Source organism: Chrysochloris asiatica, unplaced genomic scaffold (assembly GCF_000296735.1).
Source record: "Chrysochloris asiatica unplaced genomic scaffold, ChrAsi1.0 scaffold00007, whole genome shotgun sequence".
NCBI classification, from domain to species: domain Eukaryota; kingdom Metazoa; phylum Chordata; class Mammalia; order Afrosoricida; family Chrysochloridae; genus Chrysochloris; species Chrysochloris asiatica.
The window spans coordinates 24,292,266-24,312,641 of NW_006408525.1; the positions used below are offsets into that span (position 1 = coordinate 24,292,266).

The window sequence follows — 20,376 nt, forward strand, 5'->3', positions numbered from 1 at the left end:
CAGAGGCACCGAGCACTTTCCTTCTCCACGGGCACTGGGCACTGGGTACTGGACTTTGGCTGAGGCCTTGCTGCATCACCACCCCTTTCAACATTGTCTGTGTTATTTCCCTTCAGGATTGAGAGTGGTTGGCTGAGCTCCGCTTGGAAATTGGGAGAGGAACAAATGGGAGCCACACATTGCACTGAGCTACAACAGGAACTGGTCCATTGGCCATTTTAGACGCATAAGGGTCACAGATGCCTCACTGATTGGACTTGTGCAAAAATCACGCTCCGGCCTGGCGTGCTGGGAGTCTAGATCACTTTCCACACTGACTGGGTTTCTCTCCCTGAGAGGGCTCCATTACAGACCCATAGTCCTTCAGAAGCTGGAAAAGATTCCTATTCTCTTGGGCCTTGTCTTTTTCTGCTTCCCAGTCCCCCTCCCTTCCTGGACACTCCCTCCTCCAGTCCATGAAGCATCTACATGTGCGATCCAGCACCTTTTCTTCTCTGTCATTAGCATCCTTTCTGAGGAGGTGTCTGATTATTTGCAGACTCCCTACCCAGATTTGGGGATGCCCTGTGCTTAAACTAACGAGTTTCTTTTGCAGTGTCCCTCACGACATGCATATAAACAAGGTATGATTAAGTGGAATGGGATCTGACATTTAGTTGCTGCTGATATTTATTACTTTGAATGAGAATGAGCTGTGTTGTTGTTGTTAAGTGCCATCAAGTCAGTTCTGACTCATAGAGACCCTGTATAGAGTTTCTGAGGCTGTAAATCCGTGGGAGTAGAAAGCTTCATCTTTCTCCCTCAGAGTGGCTGGTGAGCTCAAACTGCCGACCTGTGAGAATAAGCTACAGATTTCCATTTTAAAGGCTCTTCAGAAGCAGCCCCAGTTTCTCACTGGGACAGAACTCCCTTAAAACCAGGTTAAATTTTAGAGTCCAAATGCCCTGCACCAAAAGCTTCTTTGCAGAGCTAGGGTATGGAAGCCACTTTCCAGATGGAAGTCTTGTACAGGAAGTCCCTTCTGGCAGACCCAGAGATTTCCCACTATGTGACATTCCCTCATTGGCTTCTTCTGTCCCAACCACTCTGGGGACTTTGCTTCTTAACCAAATCTACCTGAAGTTCCCTGGTTGGAATGTCTCAAAAAACCATCTAGTCACCCTATTTTTCTTTAAGTCCAATAAAAATCCAGCTCAGAAGAGGAAAAACATGAACTAGGCATGCCCTGTTTTTGGAGTCCCTGGGTGGTGCAAAAACCTGCCCAGAGGCACCTGGGTAGAAGGCTCCACTTCTGAAGAACGGGCCATTGAAAACCTATGGGACACAGTTCTCCTCTGACACACATGGGGTTGTTAAGTGAAAGTTGAATCCACAGCCATTGGTTTGTTTTGGGATTTTGGTTTTCCTCTCTGAAGCTGACAGTAGAACAGGTACCAAATGTGACACTGGAAAAAAGAACCTCACACCATCCAACGTCGGCTAATCTCCGGGGCCGGGCACAGCACGACTTGCAGGTTGAAGGCTGGGCTGTAGGCTGGGGTGACGTCCTTGATGCTGGCTGCACACATGTGGGAAGCAGAAGTACTGATTATCAGCAGGAAGGGCAAGGTTATGGAGCAAAGCCTTAACAATGCAATTTTCCTCACAAGTTCTTTTCTCCACTCTCTTTTGACGTTTCTTCTGGCGATGACATGCCGCAAGGCTGAGAGTAGCTGTACTTGAGGTTTAGCAGACAGAGAACTCCTTCAGATTTTCAGAGCCACAAAAACTGGAGTTAAATGTGCCAAATCAATAGCCATGAGGACCAGATCCCTTGTGGACTCTGGAATGCAGAAGCCCCAATCTGGATTTTAAATATTATCTGCCCTAAGGAGGGGCTTTGGGTGGCTGGAAGCAGGGTGTTGGATATCTCCAGGTAGGAGGGGACCTCTTGGACAGCTACTTAATACACCACTGACAGACCCAGTGCTGGGAGATTCCTTGCATCAAAAGATGATAAGGTTACATTATTGTTCCTTAAAAAATTCAATGTAGTTGCTTTTCACCCTCCTGCTTCAAGACCCGGGGTGTGGTGAATAAATTGTAACTTTGGCTCCACGCACTGCTGTCTCTAAGCTTCTCAGCCCAGAGTATGCTCAGAGAAGGCCAAGAAAAGTCACTTCTCTGTTTTGATTGGGCTCGTCTTTTTTGGGGGTCCCCAGGTCTTTTTGCCTACCCTTCAAATGGACACCAGGCAGTGCTCAGCACTGCTCGGCCTCCACGAAGCCCTCCTTCTCGTGGCCCGAGGGCTCGACTTCCGTGTAGGTGGAGTGATTGGGGTGGTTTCGGAACTTCATGGCTGGCCAGTGATGAGGTCTCCGCTGTGGAGGGCACAGATGCAAAATCAGCGGTGTGGCACTACCCACTGGAGACCCCACCCCTGGAGGACAGTGCACGACACCAAGACTCTTTCACCAAAACTCTGGAAGGCTGGGAGCCTACTGGGAGACAGGTAAAGGTCAGGCCACTCTTGGCCCAAAAGACTCCCTGCTGTGACTTCTCAAGCCCCAAGAAACCTGCTGAGAGTGGGTGGGGTTTGAAAAGAGGTCATTTTTGCTGCTGTATGCAGAACATACAGAAACCTGCTGAGTGGAGACTCAAGACAGTGGCAAGGTAGGAGACAGCTGGAATGATCTAGAAGGGCATGGCTATGCCAAGACAATCCTCCAGATGATATAAGCCCTGCACCAGAGTCAGTTAGAATGCAGATTCCTGGGTCTGCTCATGACTTGCCCCATCAGAATCTTTGTGGCCCCGGAATCTGCAGTTCCCTAGATGGTGCCGAGGAAGGCTAAGACTTAAGAAGACCTGGCTGGGAATCAGCATCAAGAGAAGAATGGTTAAACAAACTTTGCTACATATATACATACATACAAAACAGTGAAGAATAGTGATGAATCTGTGAAACGCCTCACAACATGGTTGAACCTGGAGGACATTATGCTGAGTGAAATTAATCAATCATAATAGGACAAATGGAAGAAAAAAAAATTTTTTTTAAGTTTTCCTGATAAAAGTAACAATCTATGATGGTTACGGGGTGGGGGAGGGAATTATTCACCAACTAGAGGGTAGACACATGGTAACATAGATGGTGGGGCAGGCAATATACACCAAGGGAGGTGACAGAGGAAAGATGAAGGTAGTGGGAGACACAGGGAGGAATGCAATAGTTAAAGTGAACAGAGGTAAATCCTGTAAGTATTGGTTGGTACATGGAGGGGATTGCAGCCATGTAATGAAGCAAAGTATATGATTTCTTGAATATAAAACTGGTGATCTGCTCTTTTAAACCTTCACTCAATTCCCAATGAAAAGTTGGGAAAAATAGAAAGAAAATATGGGGGTCACCTAAGCAAAGGGGAGGAAAGCAACTAGGCCTCTGAGTCTCATGGACAGTCTCTGCCCATGAACCGAGCGAAGGGGACCATGGGAGGCACCACAGCTGTGTCATGCAGAGAGCTGGGAAGAAGCCAAGCATGGACATCTGGGAGCCGCTGAGCAGCAGGGCCACAGTGAAGGGGACTGCATCCTCTTCCCATGCTACACCTCAGGCTGGTTCTTCAGAATTCTGAGGCATTCAAAAACCTGTAGCCTTCTCAGTTAAAGCTCCCAAAGAATTCACCTCTTATTACAATTATGGCTGGTCAATTTGTATCTGAAAAAGCTATACAGCAGGCAAAAGGGCAGAGCTGTCCCTACCACCATCATGGCTTTGAATAAGTACTGAACCTGGAATTTGAGCATGAGAGACCAGAAACTATTAGACCTGGCTGCACAGCCACTGAATGTGGTCACTGTGTGGTACATCTGGCCTTCTTTCTTTCCTCTGTGGATATTTCTGTTTTCAGACATGCGGGAGAAAAAGCAGATGGGCTGTTTAATGGACAAGCATGCTGAGGTGCTGACATGAGGCTAACTTGACTAATAGGGCAGCTGTCAGTCTGAGGTGTGCCAGGGTAAAGTTGGTACAGGTTTCTCAGGTAGGAAGACGGTATGTGTGGGATGAGATGGGGAGAGGCAGGTACTAAATGGCCCTGGGCACGCGGATGCAGAAAAAGATGGAGGACATGTGGTCAAATTCCATACTGACCTCAATGAAGAAGAGTGCAGCATTGGAAGTGGGGTGGCCGTTGATGTAAATCCCAGCCAGGATAATGGCCGCCACAAGAAGGACTGCCAACACGATGCCCACGATGGTGCCCAGGTGTACTGGGGGACCCTTTGTCTTAGGAGACAGGTTGTTCTGAAGGCCTGTGGAGAGATCATTAGGGTAAGGAGCAAGGATGGTTGGGGCATGGCTGGGCCAGGAGTCTTGGGCTCTGACAGAGTCCCAGAGATGAAAGCTGACAGGACCTTTTGGATCCAGTTTTCAGATACATGCAAAGGCAGGGCAGAAGTTGGTAGCATGATTACGAGTACAACATAACATTATTCTTGGCACTGTTCAGGTGGTTTTCCAAAATAAAAGTTGCCCAAATGTTTATTTAGTATCACGGTAGGAGAAGTGCTCTCTGATACCTATGCCTCATAAGTGCTCTCAAGGAATTCACAAAGAATGTGATGGTTAAGAGCTTGGGATCTGGAGTCTGGCTGCCTGGGTTCGAGACCAGGCTCTGTCACTCACTAGCTGCGTGACCTTGGGAAAATTATTTAAGCTCTGTTCTCAGCTATCCCTCTATAAAGCAAGGATACTAGCAGTAACTACTGCATAGGGTTATTTGGGGATTAAGATGGGATAAGTCATGTCGAGCGCTTGGCATCAGAAAGATCTCCACAAGAGTTAGATACTATGATATCCAAATGGTCATATTGTTACTTGTCACTGTCCATCACCACCAGACTGTGACTTCTATCAGACAGGGACAGTGTCCTATTCATCTCTGTATTCTTGGACCTTAGTAACAATGGCAGACCCACTGCAGATGCTCCATAAAACCCCGTGGAATGAGTTAGCTTCTCTGGAAGCTAATAAACCAGCAGGCACTCTCTGAGAACATCCCAAGTGTTGAAATATAACCCAAAGAAGAGGCTTAGTACTTTCCGTAGACTGGATGGAAACCCGGAAACTCATCTAGTCCAATTCCTTTCTTGCATCGGTGAAGTCATGCAAATACAGAGGTGAAACGACTTGCCCAAGGATACACAAATATAGTGCCAACCACTAAGAAGCCTAGTTTCTGGACATTGCCTGGGGTGGTTATTTATTTTTTTTACTCTATCCTAAAGGAATATGGAGGAATGAGATGGAGAAGATAGTACAGCATGCATACAACAGAAACACAGGAATCCTTTTTATATAGCTAAGGGATGGATGGAAGACAACTGGGGGTAAGGATTTGTAATAGAATGTCACATGCATTCAAAATCATCGTCTTCAAACCCCCTTTTTTCTGCTCAGCACTCTGTAAGCAGGAAAAAAAAAACCAACAGGAGAAAACCTATCCTCAGGCACCCCAATGCTTCATTATTGTCTGTCTGCCAACCAGTGGGAGAGTTGAGGTGTCACATGCCAGACTTCTCCAACATGGTTAGCCCTGAGCTTACATTGACCCTGGTGACTTGATGATCAAGGCTGCCATGGGTGAGCACATAGTGTAGAGGCAGGAGAACGTGGCCCAGCAACTCCCCCAACCTCCACTCACACCCACTGTCTGCAAGGAGCCAAGGCTCTATTTTGGTTGGAGAATCAATCAACTGACTTTATTAATAACCTTTCTTCTCCATGGGACTCTTATATAACCATCCCCAGAACTTGGAAGTGAAAGTTATTTCCATCTCCACTCTATGTTACTTCCACTCCATTTCCAGCTCTACTCCATTCACTCAACTCAGAGGTTGCAGCAAGGGTCTGAATTGGCGCTGAACAAAGGGAGAGTGGCACTGTCTCATGTCATCAGAGAAGAGATCATCTGAGGTGGGAGTATCCTACAACTTGGTGCTTTGCAAACCCTAATGGTGTACAACTTTTGCACACTCTCTGTCCACCCAGGTTGGGAATGAAAAGAAGCTTAATATGAAGAGACACTGTTCTCTATACCCTCATTGACTGTAAGGTTCATGGGGTTGAAAGGCCACATGCTCCACACTAACACACACACTCTGGCTCTGTCCTTTCCTCCTCCCCCATCTCACTCTGGGCAATGAATGTTCAAGGGCAGGTGTGGGAAACGAACCACAAGAAGTTCTTGGTTGAGATGAGAAATCTCAGCGAAATATTCCTTCAATCTAGGAGCCTGGACCCAGAACCCCAAGGTCTTTGATGCTCAGGCTGCTGAAGCTCCCTTCCCTTCCCGACTTGGAAAAAAAGTAAAGAGATCAGGTGACTCTTCCACCCTTCTCTGGAGTGGGTCTAAGAGGCAATGGGTCTTGTCAAGAGGTACAGGTTGTTCTGTACTCACCATCTCCTCCTGCGTAGGGATTCAACTTGGTGTCATCTCAAAGAGAGAGGAGAGAAGGAGCAAGATTAATGGAGTCATTCTGACCTTTGTGACCTGTGACTAGATGAAACCTTAGGAAGGTTCAGTCCAACTTTCATTTTTGAGGTAAAGAAACTGAAGCACAGAGAGGGGAGATGATTTGTTCAAAATCACCCAATAGGTTAATGGTAGCTGGCCACTAACAAGCCAACTTTTCCCAGTCTCATGTTCATCCATTCCACAAACATTTATTGAACATTTACTATAAGCTGGGCACTGGGGGCACGTGCTAGAGATAAATCAGGTAATAGAGATATCCCCTTGTCCTCTGGGAGTTCATAGGTATAGGGCATGGGGAAGGCAATTAAAACCCAGTGTGATGAAGCTTTGTTTAGGGTGACTCACCCATACCAAAGAGTTAAAGGTTTCCTTGGGTAAGTGATACTTCAGCTAAGAAGGAGAATGGGGTAGGCTCTGGAAAAACATTTCCAGATAGAGGGAAGAGGACAGGCAAAGGCCCAGAGTCAGAGAGAACTTAGCTAGTTGAGAAATAAAATGCAGTTTAGTGTAGCTGCGGGCAGAAAGAACATGAGTAGGGGTTGATGAGAGGGAGGTTGAGGGGATAGTGGGGTGGTGGAGGTTTGGAAAGCCAAGCTGAGGGACTGGCAGATTCTCCTAAGGACAACAGGAAGTTGAGGAAAGCTTCGTGGAGGGGTGCGTGTGTCAAGATCATATTTGCAGGGTGACCTCTTCTGGGCTGTATTGTACAGGACAGATTTCTAGGCCAACGCACTCCACACCTCAAGGTATAAATTCCACAGCTTTCTAAATAAATTCCAATAGTTGACCCTGTGATTTCCCCCACACACCCCCACCTCCACAGACTCATAGGGGAAAGGAAAGGAAGAGATGACTGAAAATTATTGCTTTCAACACCAAAAGTTTAAATAAATCTAGCCATTTCACAATTCATGCATTTTGCTCCTCATCCCACTCCAGCATCCATGTCATTTTAAAGACTTTTACTAATTCCCCTTCATTCATGAACTTCACAGGTATTCAAAGCACTTCACAATTTCTCTCCAGTCTTCTTTTCTCCTGTCATCTGCCACAAGCTGTTGAGGCTCTGAAGACCCCCTGTCCTTTCTTCGTCTTTGGACCACGGTATATACTGTTCCTCCTAGAGGGGAGCACACTTCCTCCCAGTCACTATTCCTCTTTCAAAACTCCCACCTCTGAAATGCCTCTCAAGGGCCAGTATTAGGCAGAAGGGGAGGTAGGGTGGTGCACGAGCAGGGTTGAATCCTGTTTTGAATGTGAAATTCTGACATTTTGTTTATTAAAGAATTTTTTGGTATTCATTTGGATTTTTAAAAATATTGCATGAAAAGCACAGAGGAGAGTTTAAGGGGCAGAGAGCCTAAGGGAATGGTGATGGACCCATAAGGGCAGAGATAGAATAGTGACACATGTGACATGTAACTGTTGTTATTGAACTGTTCATGCAGAAATCATGAATGGATGTGTGTTTGGTTGGGTACAGAGTCCTGGTGTGGCACTGTGAGTTAAAGCACTGGACCACAAGGTCGGTTTGAACCACAAGGTTGGTGGTTCAAATTCACCAGCAGCTCCTTGGAAACCCTATACAGGGTCGCTGTGAGTCGGAACCGACTCAATGGCACTTGAAAACAACAAGACTGCCATAAAAAAATTAATATATTTTTAAATTACATTAAAATATTATTTGGCCTTTTTGGGGTCCTCAGGGGGCACTTTCTTAAATTTTGTGCCTGAGGCAAGTACCTCTCCCATCTTAACTAATAGCAGGCTGGGGTCCTGTCACTTTCAGGAAGAGATAGCTGCACACTCCTCTGTATTCCTACACACTCGGTACCTGTGTCTTCTATTCCTGTGCTGCATTGTGACCCCCTTTGTTCTCCTAGAAACTTCTTCCTCAGTGGTAGTCAGGTCCCTCTTGTCTGCTTACTCCCAATCTATTTACACTCAAGGCGTCTGTCCAGCTATCCATCCTCAGTCAATATGGCCATCTATACATACCCACATTAGACAATGGAAGAATTCAGCATAAAAATGTTTTAAAATGGCTCCCTATAGGGAACTATGGGGGTGCTGGGAACTCCCCCATCACAGTCTTGAAGTCCTGGAGTGGCGCTGTGGGTTAATGCACTGAACTGTAAAGTCAGTTTGAACCACAAGGTCAACGGTTCAAGCTCACCAGCTGCTCCTAGGAAATCCTATACAGGGTCACTATGGGTCAGAACTTACTCGATGGCACTTAGCAACAACATAGTGAAGGAGGGAATATAATAGGGTGGAGGAGAGATTTAGAAACTAATCTCTTTTGAATACACCTGGTTTTATAGACTTGCCTTTGGAACCATGTAAATTATTATTTAAAAAAATTAAAAAGCAACCCCCAAAATGTAGACTTTTCATAGACAGGTACATTTCTGTGTGGAATTTCAATAAATAAGGTATTTAAAAAGAGCTCTGAGTCTATGTTGTTACTGCAAATTGAAAACAGTGAATTGAGTAATCAAGCCTGACCAAAGTAATCCTAAACCTTACTATGCAAATGAACTTGGTTCAAATCAACTGATCTGGAATTTAGACCATTGAAATCAATAGCAGCTCACTTCTCACCTACCACTGGCAAACCAAAAGTTACAAGGCTACCAAAAGCCAATCCCTTCTACAAAGCTACACTATGCGTACAGCACCTTTTCTCCTACTCATAAGCGCTGGTTCCCAGCTGCCATCTTGTTGGGGGATCCATGGAATACAAATTGGGCTCACTAATTAAGGGATTGTGGTTTAGCTGCATGGAAACCTATATGTGTAAGGCTTATTGAGTGAATGGTCATTTTTTCTATAGCTAGTCATCACTCCTAGCTGCTGTCAACATGCTATATTCTGCTGGTATAGATGAACCCACAGTTATTCTGCGTAAGTGCCTGTTTCTCCTTGCAGTAAAAGGTTTTGTGACAACTTTTGCCACTCAGAGGTCATTCTGGCTCACTTAAACTAGTAACATTTGATTATAAGTGAACAACTCTTAAAATACAGCTTCCATACCTCTGTGCCCTGGGCCTCTGTCTTGTTTACTTAGAGATGCTATAGCAGAAATATCACAAGGGATGGTTTTAACAACAGAAATTGATTCTTTGATCATTTAGGAAGCTAGAAGTCTGAATTCAGGGCTCCAGTTGTAGGGAAAGTCTTTCTCTCTGTCAGCTCTGGGGGAAGGTCCTTGTCTCCTTTCAACATCTGTGGACCAAGTGTGCCTTGGAGACCTCCTTGGGTCTCAGCATCAGTTATCCCTGGAGTCCAGGAGGTCCTCAGTGCAGAGACCCTGGGTCTAAAGGCCACCATCTGCTCCTGGCTCGTCTTTCTTGGTGGTCAGCTGCCTCTTCTCTGCTCACTTCTCTCTTGTAAGATGAAAGGAAATGCAGGCCACACCTCCAGGGAAATTCCCCTTACATCAATCAGATCAAGGCTGTGATCTGCGAGAGGGTTTACATCCCACCGTAATCCTCTTATTCTTGATTGGCTGATCACATAAGACTACATCATGGGAGATGATTACATCAGTACATAACTGCTAAATCACTGAAAATTATGGTCCAGCCAAGTTGACACATGGTGTGATGCTGCGGGTTAATGTGCTGGATTACAAAGTCGGTTTGAACTGAAAGCTCAGTGGTTCAAACTCACCAGTTGTTCCTCAGAAACCCTACACAGGGTCGCTATGGGTCAGAACAGACTCGGAGGCATTTAGCAACAACAAGAAGTCGATACATATTTTTGGGGTACACAATTCAACTGCTGACAGCCTCTCTGCTTCTCTACCTGGCTGGTGCCAGAGAGGTCCATGCACCCTCTGACAAACTGTTTCCCTTGATTTTGCTTTCCTCTGGCTGGAGCGCTGCATCCCCTTTGTTCCCAACATCAGCCTGATACAGACTGTATTCTACAGCTGCCTCTGTGGCTACAGACAGGAGGATAGCTAAATCCTGTTCTCCCAAGACAATTATAGAGTTGAATGTATGGGTCAAAAACATTACTAAATTTTTTCTCAAAAACATCACTAAGTTTTTTCTCTTATAGACGTAACTGGATAATCTTTGCCACCTCCTCCAGGACAGGAAGGATTGTTGTTGTTGTTGTCAGGTGCCATCGAGTCAATACCAACCCATAGTGACGCTATGTATAACAGCAAACCTCACAATGTTGCTACATTTGAGCCCATCACTGCTGCCCTGTGCCAGCCCAGCTCATTGGGGTCTTCTTTTTTGTTGACCTTCCACTTTACATGATACCTTCTCCAGGGACTAGTCCCTCCTGACAATATGTCTGAAGTATGAGGGACGAAGTCTGGCCATCCTGGCTTCCAGGGAGCATCCTAGCTGTACTTCTTCCAACCCATATCCACTTTTTCTTTTGGCAGTCCACAGTACTTTTAATATTAATTCTCCTTCAACACTATGGTTCAAATGCATCAATTCTTCTACAGTCTTCCTTAATCACTGTCCCACTTTCGCATGCATATGAGGTTATTGAAAACACCCTGGCTTGGGTCAGGCGCACCTTAGTCCTCACACTGACACTTTTTCTCTTCTTAAAGAGGTCTTATGCAGCAGATTTGTCCAATGTAATATGTCCTTTGATTCCTTGACTGCCGATGGTGATGAATCTGAGCAAAATGAAGTCTTGGAAAACTTCAATGTTGTCTCCACTGATATGGATCCAGGGCCATAATTGCCCTCACTTACTCTTATGCGTGTTTTTCTGTTGGGGACTATTGCATAACAAAACCAACATGAGAAAAAAACAAAAAACAAAAAACCAACATGAGACATATTCTTGACTTGGCAGGATATGCACACTGATTATAAAACTGGCAAATAGAGTGCACTATCTCTGTAGGAACAAGCCATCACGGCAGTGACATGAGAGAAATGGAATCAAGGCCACACAGTCTACAGGTAGTAAGTCAGGATCTGAACCTGGCCCTAGATGCTACATCTTGGGCTCTCCACTCCCATCACAGCCACCCTTCTGGCCTCTGACCCTCAGGCTCAACCAGAAGGTAATGTTAATGATGTAAAGACTGGATTCTGACCTTTAGGGATGTCTTCAGCCACCAGCCCAGTGCTGGACACAGAACATGGTAAGCACATTAGTAAACTGTGGAGTGTCTGAGTAGGGCTTTCTTTATCCAGGTGGAGTTTCTTTTGGCTAGAAAGTCATCCCTGGACTTGATCATTAGCTCCCTAGGGCAAGGTCTCCTCTTGCCTACTTGTCCTGTACTCCCTGAACGCCCCACACAGTTTTCAACAACTGTGTCATAACCAGCAACTTCTGAGTGACATGAAGCATTCCAATCTGTCTCAGCGGTTCCTTTTTCTCTACTTTTTCCTGCTCCTGAATGTATCCAGACCTTGTTTCATTTCTTTCAGCACGGAGAAAGGAAGTGAGTTGAGGGAAAGATCTTGGCTTTTTAAAACCAGATGAGACCAGACTCCTCTTTCTGACTGTGTGACCCTAGACATCAACCTCTCTGAGCTGTAGTGTCACCTCTATAAAATGGCAATAAAATAGTATTAAGGTACAGGATTGCCAGGAGAACTAAGTGAGTATTAATGCATATACAACTGTAGCACCCTAGCTGGCACAGAGCTGTTGTTAAGTGCTGTCTAGTGTATAGGGCTTCTGAGGAGCGGCCGGTGGGTTTGAACTGCTGACCTTATGGTTCAAACCGACCTTGTGGTCCAGTGCTTATCCTATAGTGCTACTCGAGGACTCCCCTGGTACAGAGTGAGCATCCCTAATGTTAGTTCTATCCATTGGTCACAGTCTGCAGCTTCCCTCTGGTTCCTCCTCTAGCTCTCTAGTTCCCTTGAGGAAGGCAGAAGGTGCCTTGGAAAGAACATTAAGAACATTTCAACACATATCTCTCATTTGACCCTGAGTAACTTACTTTGTCCCTTATAATCCTGTTTCCTTATCTATAAAATGGAATTGTGGCTGAATAATATTTAAAATGGATCACCTTTTTCCCTTTTCTCCTGTCCTGTTCTGTTCTCATTTGCTCCTTCTAAATAGCACTTAGGTCTGTGCTCACTGCCCAAGATGTCGTGAGAGTCTGTGTGTCTTATAGTCTTAACCTAAGGGAAATGGGCTTTCAAAACTAGATGTGGTGTATCAAAAAAGCCTAAGAAAAAGGAACATCCCAGAAAGAGCCAAGGAATCCTAGGGTGAGGAGAAAGAAAGATGGGAGAGATTTCAAGATCCTAGGACTGAAGGTTTAATTTACACCTGTTACAGTTTTCAACCACTACTCCATGGGAGAAAGATGATGCTTTCTGCTCTTGTAAAGATACAGCCTCAGAAACCCTATACAGGGTGGCTTTGAATAGGAACCAACCCTATGGCACACAACCACCACCAGGACTGGAGGGAGCTGTGTGGGGCTTCCCTGAGATGAGGTGCTGCCTTGGTGTCACCCCCAGGCCAGGAGATGGCAGAGAAGCCCCCGGGGACAGCCAGGTCTGAATCAGCACCAATCCAAAATGGAAGTCGAAGTGACCCTTGGCCTGTACTAAGTCACAAGAGCAGGAAGCTGGCCCCAGAATGAATGCCTGAAGTGGAATTCTCCACTACTCTAGCCGAGAGGCTGAGACACAGGCAGAAATGAGGTGAAGTTATAGAAAAATCAGACAATCTTTTTCTCTCACAGCTGAGTGTGCAGACTGAGTTCATACTGACTGTAGGGTCCGGTGAGGACTACTATTAACATTAACTGAGATAAAACATATATAATACATGTCACTGGGCTGGGACATTCATTTTTCCCTTTGCCTGTCCTTGAGAGTACTCGTACCACCACAGTAAATCCTGCCCCTCTGCCCTGATGTTTAGTTTCCTTTAGAAAGACAGGAGGTGTTCCCTAAAGTTCCCTTTAGAGGACGAGACCACACAGTGGTTAGAGCTTGGGCACAGTGTCCACTCGTTCTACAACCCTGCTTCTCATCAGCTCGGTGGACTGAGCCAAGTGACCTAAGTTCTCTGAACCTCATCCCCTTGTCTGTAAAAGAATAGAGCAATTCCTCCTTCATGAGATAATTCCACGAGAGAATCCCTCCTATTTCCTGAGAGAATTCCTATTCCTGTTCCAGAGAGACTGCTCTTCCCTTTGGCTTCTGTCTCCCCTTCGTCTCACTCCTGTGGTTCAGGGGTTCAGGCCTTACCTTCTGTGGTGAGGCTGTCGATGAAGAGGGAGGAGGAGGCAGTGGTGAGGTCTCCATCAAAGGGGCTGAAAGAACTGTCGGGGAGGGACGAGTAGTGGTCCTGGTCCTGGAAGTCTTCACATGTCCTGCCCTCTGCCTGCAAGAGAGACCACAGTGCTGCTTCCCTGGACAGAAGCCTCAACCGGGAGGATCATGGGATGCTTCAGCCCTCAGCGGTTAGAAAATTGGAGATTCCAGTGCATGGGCCAATCCAACCAGTGCCAAAACTGAGTGCATTTAAGCCTTCCACTTGATTCTGAAAGTGCCTTCTTTTACAATATAATTTATCTGTCAGCTTTGCCTTAAGGAAAGTGCTAAGATGCCAATCTTAAATAAATCAGAACAAATCTGAACATTCACCAGCAGCCAGCATCAGAGTTGGACTGCTGGACAAAATTTTATTTTAAGGCCAGAAAATGACAGCTCACGCAGTCTTGCTTATAAAACAGACGGTGGCGAGTGTACAGTGATTTATGTTCAAATGCTGGGCCCAGCACCTTCTAGCTGTGAGATGGTAACCAAGTCACTAACCTCTCTGAGAGCCACTTTTCCCCTCTAACCAGTGGAGCTACTGGTTCCCAGCTTTTAGAGCTATGGTAGAAGTAAATAAGAGCAAGTAGAAGGCGGCATACAATAAAGTGGAAGTAGTTGAAAAATAAATATTCAAATAAGAAAAGAATGGATGGAGAGAGGAAAAGGGGGAAAAAAAGATGCATGGATGAATGAACCTGTCTGTGTTAAGTCTAAGGTGTGAGAATAGGAGGCTCTCCACCCAGAATCAAAGTGCTGGAAAATTCTAGAAAATATAAGTAGTGAGAAGAAACCTGTGTGAGATTTTAAATGGGAGGTGTCTAAACAACCCTCCACATTAGAATGGCTGCCTCCCTCAAAAGCCAGAGGTCTGAAGGTGTGGACAGTACTTCATCAGGGTTACTAGGTACACAGGATCCCTTGGCGGACCCAGCTGTGGCTCAGGCTAACGTACCTCTACATAGACGGAGAAGTCCTGGAGCACTGCCACTAAAGGCTAAGTCACCAGGTGCTTATCTCACAGACCCACCAAAAGTTGGTTCTGACTCATGGCAACCCCATGTGTTGCAAAGTAGAACTGCACCCCATAGGGTTTTCCTAACTGACCATTCAGAAGCAGGCCTTTCTTCCACACGTAGGTTTGAACCACCAATCTTTCAGTCAGTAGGTGAGGCTTATTCAGTTGTACTACCCAGGGACTTCTAAGGAAGCCACCAAACCCAAACTGAAACCTACTATCTAGTTAAGTCCGACCCTGCGGAACAGAGTGGAACTGCCGCACAGTGTTTCCAAGGCTGTAATCTTTATGAAAGCAGATTGCCACAGTTGTCTTTCAAGGAGCAGCTGGTGGCTTCAGAACTGCCAACCTTCCCGTTAGCAGCTGAGCACTTAACCACTGCACCACCTGGGCTGCTTTCAGGGACCCACTGAGCCTCCACAACCTCGCAAGGCTGGTTTCATTGACTTCAGAGCAATCTGGAAAACAAGTCCCAGGTGTAGGGGAGAAGTCCATCAGGACCCCTGAAAAGAGCTCCCTGGGGAGGGGCCAGCTGGCAGCCCAGTTGTTCCCCCACAGCTTGACACTGACACCGGGCTGCAGCAGATCACTTCCGTCTCTTACCTCATGGGCACAGCCGTAGGCCACCCACTCCTGGCGGTAGCGGTCAAAGCCACTGGAGCATCTGTAAAAGGACCAAAAGGTCAGCGATGTGATGGGATGTGACAGCGAAGTCCTCCCCCCTTTATTTCACTGAACTCAGACACATGCCAAGGAAACAGCTTCCCAATCCCCAAGGGTACTGACCATGAACCCTTGGTACCAGACAGCTAGGAAACCTTGAGTCAGATCCCCTGTTCCCTCCATCCATCCATTCCTGAGATCTTTTTGTATTCCCACCTTCTCTATCCCAACTCCTGAGGGTGAAGGTGGGGGTGGCAGGTGAATGGCATGGTCTCGAATGACTTTTAAGGTCCCTTTAATTCTGTGACACCACGACATTGCTGAGAATCCAGGGACTCCAAGGAATTCATACATATGTTTACATCTGGAGAAGACTTACTCATTCACTCCCTCCCCGCTCCCCTGCTTGCTGAAACTGTAAGCTTGGGGTGGGACTGGCAGAGAGGGTGAGACTGGGCTTCAGGTGGGCACCATCAGATTTAGTCAACATGTTTCTGGGATCATTAAAGGACAGAAATAAGGCTCCTTGCCAGAGGCAAGAGGGATTAAAAACTGGCTGACAAGGGCCCCAGGAGAGGACTTTGTTGGGTTCAGCTGGGCTGGAAGACATCAAGCACTTCCTAGGGAAGGCAGATGAACCAGAGAATGCTCTCCATGGCATCAGGCTCAAATTTCCATTCTTTACTCTTTGATGCCAGGGGAATCCACAGAGTCCTACTTGAGCTCAGTGACATCTGCAAGAGAAGAATAACATCACGAGCCAACAATGCTGAGAAAACCCACGTGGCACATTAGCTCCTGCACCAGCAACTGTCTGCTTCTCTGTGAGAGGCCTGGTGGAGGTAAAGCTGAGGCTTTCCAACCTTTTCTTCTGAAGATGTCTCCTTGGCCCTGAGCTGCTGCTTCTGCAGCGGGAGGCTAAGCCGAGTCTTCCACACTCTCCCTCTCCATCAAACCCTCTGTGCCTACTACTTTGGGGGTGGTAGATCAGAGGAGCTATTAGGGCTGAAGAACTAAATTGTCTTTCAGGGATGGACTGAGCCTTCAGTGTAGGTCAAAGCTCAGAACCAACCAACAGAGACTCAAAGGGGAAAGACATGAGAAATGCCTTTCATTGAGGGCCTCCCGCGTGCTGTGTGTCTCCCCAGTCACGGGCTTCTGCACCACTTCATGGGATCCTCACCATGACACTGGAAGGCAAGGATCATGACTCCCATTTCCTGAGCTAAATCCCAGAATTCAGGTTGCCCTTGAACCCCACTGTGGACCCCTGAGGAAAACCTATGAGGAAGGAAAACACCTTCCATGGGAAGTAAAATTGTTTGAAACGATCTGACCCCAGACCAGGAAGGGGGAGCCTGGGAGGTTGTGGAGAGCAGAGTGAGTGGAGGGGATGGGGAATGCAGAGGCTCCACACATGACTGGAAGCAGCTTTGGGGAGGAGACACCAAGGCATATGACCCCACAGTCCTGCCCTCTGGCTTATGAGGAGCCTGCTGGGGTCAACTCGCAGTTGCAACTTAGGCTGTAGAGCTGGAAGGAGGGGCTCGTGAGGTGAGGCTAATGGGGGCAGGAGTGTGATGGTTTCAGCATCCTTTCAGCCTTGCACTGACTCAGATGGAGCTCCTATCCTTTGCTGACAAGCACAGTAAAGGCAGATCCACAGCCAGAGGCCCTGCCCTTCCCCAGCATAGACCCGGGGCTTATGCCATGGGGTCTGGCTCTGCTGCCCTTGGTTAGTCCCTGGGTTTAGGCAGCTATCTTTAAGTGGAGATTGTGTCAGCTGGAGGATTTGTTTCCATCTGACCCATTTTGAGGTTGTCCTGGCTCAGCTCTTGTTGGCTGCTGAGTCACTCAAAGTCACCTGGTTTCTTTCTCAGGTGCTCACCGTTCCTTGGACCACTCTTAAACATTCTGCTCCATGAAGAATCAAAATACCCTGTGCATTTGCTCTGAGGCTCCACAGCTTTCATGCAAAAGGTTCTGAATGTTTTGCAAAAATGCTGCTTGGTAGTTGAGGAGTTAAAATACTGGTGTCCTCCTCACCCACCTTTCCCTGAACCACAGCACTTCAGCCCATTTGACAGGGGAAACAAACTGAGGCCCCAGAGAGTGAATAAAAGCCCGGCTGGTGAGAAGAACACTGGGGGGTTCTGACTTGAGTCTCCCCAACCCTTCCCTCTCCAGCCCAGCACTGTGTCCTTGTGCTAGGCAGGCAGCCTGGAGAAGCGAGAGCTTCTATTTCTGCACCAGGAGATTGGAGAGGGGCAAAGCAAACACTGCCAGATGTACAGCAGCTGCATGCAAACTCAGAGACTACAAATTAATTCTGTAATTTGCAAGACTGCCTAGGAGGCTTTTGGAGTTCATAGGGCTTCCCACTCTCATGAGAGCTCTGGTCCCCAAAACAAGTCTTTTATTCCCCCCGACTCCCTGTCATTTATTTATCTTGGCCGGGAGAACACAACTTGAAAGCTGAGTCTAATCTGTAAGGAAGTGATTTCAGACCAAGGAGTGGAAGATGAATTGGATGAGTGGAAGAACGTTACCCCTGAACTTGAATCTCTCCCAGAATTTTCTCTGTTCTTCAAACCAAGCAAACACAGCTTGGTAACTTTCCCCAACCTTCCATGGACGCCTGCAATTTCCACCCCCATGGTTTTCAGGAAACCCAGTTGCTGTCTGAGAACAATCTTAAGGCAGTGGTTTGGAGTCATGGGACTCTTTGGCTCATAGCCTGTCTCTAAGACTACGAGCCTCATGCTTGTTTCCAGATCATGCGCTATGTTAACACACAGGTTCCTGGGATCCTCTCCATGAGATTCTGATGGAGAGTCATCTGGAATGGGACCCAGGAATCTGCATGTTTAGCATGAGATTCTGGGATACCCACAGTTGTGGGCCACTCTTTAAGAAGCCATGCCTGGTGCAGGGAAATGAAGAGAGTTTCCCAGAAGCCTGGTGTTGCCATAGGTCACAGCTTGTCATACAAATACGTTGACTGGTCTATGCCTCAGGGAGAAGTACTTTGGTGACGGTCTTGTTCTAAGGGTCATGGTGGCACTGGCCAGAGATGCCCTCATGTGGGCAGACTGCTGGCAATGGGGCCAGCCAAGAGGCTGAGGCAGGGAGCGAGACTGTGCCCCTCTTCCACAGTCCGCCTGTGGGAACCAGAGAGCAAGCTGGGCACTAACCTCTGGAGGACGTGGCACCAGCTGCAGTTGAAGGTCAGGTCGGAGGACATGCAGGCGCCACAGTTCTGATGCTGCAAGCAGGCTACAAGAGAGAAGGCAATGGATCCTCAATGCAGGTCCTCTTCCACAGCCTCACAGGTGCAAAGGACACAGTTTTCCTAAATGCTGGATGCCCACCAAGTCTATGACTTAGCAGGGGCCTTAGAGGATATTAATGCACTTCTACTGTCCCTCCTCTATCCCTTCCTCTTTCTTCCCTCCTATCCATTCATCCATCCATCCATCCATCCTGGTGTTGGGAAATCAACAATAAGACTTGATCCCTAACTTCTTGAAGCTAATAATCAATCATGTGGAGAGACAGACCCTAAATTGAAAAGAACTACATAATTATAATTGTGATGAGGCTTATAGCTTGTGCAATGGGATTCCATCTCATCTGGGAATTACCCAGTAGCCTGAAGCCCTGTCAGCTGGGAGCACTTACTCCCACTCCTGATGTTTCAGAACGGAGGTCCATGGGGAGGGGCTGCCGTCCCACTCCTCGTCTCTCCCCACCTCCACATGCCCTCCTCCTCCCAAGATGTCCATGGTGCTTAGTCTGTGGGAGTAAAACAGCCCAACACAGTCCCATTCCTTTCTACTCTTGGAAGTGAGCTTTGCTCTCTGCTCTCCCACATCTAAGTCTTACTTGGGGAAGTTCCTTGACTTCTCTGTGCCTCAGTTACTTCACTTGTAAAACAGGGATAGAGTCACTATCGGCTATATATCTGTCTGTCTATCTGTCTACCTATCTAACCATGCTGTGAGGGTAAAATATGACTTAGAGAACATAATAGCCCTGGGCACATGGTTGTTGTTAAGTGCCGTGGAGTCGGTTCCAACTCATAGCGACCTTGTACAGGGTTTCCGAGGCTGTACATCTTTACAGGAGCAGAAAGCCTCATCTTTCTCCTGTGGAACAGCTGGTAGTTTCAAACTGCTGACCCTGAGGTTCGCAGCCCGATTCGTAACTACTATGCTACCAGAGCTCATAGGTGCCCAATAAATGTTATTTGTTATCATTGATTACTGTTGTATTCCCACCACTCATCTGCCCCTGTGTGTTGTGTATTGCTGGAAGCTATGCCACGGGTATTTTAAATACCAGCAAGGTAACCCACGGTGGGCAGGTTTCAGCTGAGCTTCCAGACGAAGACAGAATCGGAAGAAGGAGAGACAGACTACTTCGGAATATTCAGTCACTGAAAACCATATGAAAACAGTGGAACACCGTCAGCACCAGATTATTGAATATTTATTTAAACATGACCAAGAGCACCAGAATATACAGTCAGATACAGTGCCAGAAAATAACCCCCTCAGGTTGGAAGGCACTCAAAATGTGACTGAGGAAGAGCTGCTTCCTCAAAGTAGAGTTCACCATGATGACACGAATGGAGTAAATCCCTTGGTAACTTCATTTACTAATAGGGCACAAGTCAAATGGAAGAGGAACATCCATAAACATCCTTTAATAATCAAAACATGTAATGTATGAAGTATGAATCTGGGAAAATCGGAAATTGTCAAAAATTAAATGGAACATGTTGTTGTTGTTGTCAGGTGCCATCAAGTCGGAACCGACTCATAACGACCCCATGCACAGCAGAACGAAACAACGTCCGATCCTGGGCCAACCTCACTACCGCTGCCACACTTGA

At 46.8% G+C, this 20,376-nt stretch overlaps 1 protein-coding gene across 1 annotated transcript in view; it reads right to left on the reverse strand.

The window, feature by feature from the left end:
- Positions 1–2,240: 2,240 nt before the first annotated feature.
- PLXDC1 (plexin domain containing 1) overlaps positions 2,241–20,376 on the reverse strand; it is a 79,966-nt gene continuing 61,830 nt past the window's right edge. Inside the window, exons 9-14 of the mRNA XM_006832540.1 lie at positions 18,674–18,755; positions 15,420–15,480; positions 13,730–13,865; positions 6,441–6,476; positions 4,133–4,293; positions 2,241–2,360 (exon numbers count right to left, since the gene is read on the reverse strand). Coding sequence (XP_006832603.1) covers positions 2,241–2,360; positions 4,133–4,293; positions 6,441–6,476; positions 13,730–13,865; positions 15,420–15,480; positions 18,674–18,755 — 596 coding nt within the window. The remainder of the gene's footprint in view (positions 2,361–4,132; positions 4,294–6,440; positions 6,477–13,729; positions 13,866–15,419; positions 15,481–18,673; positions 18,756–20,376) is intronic.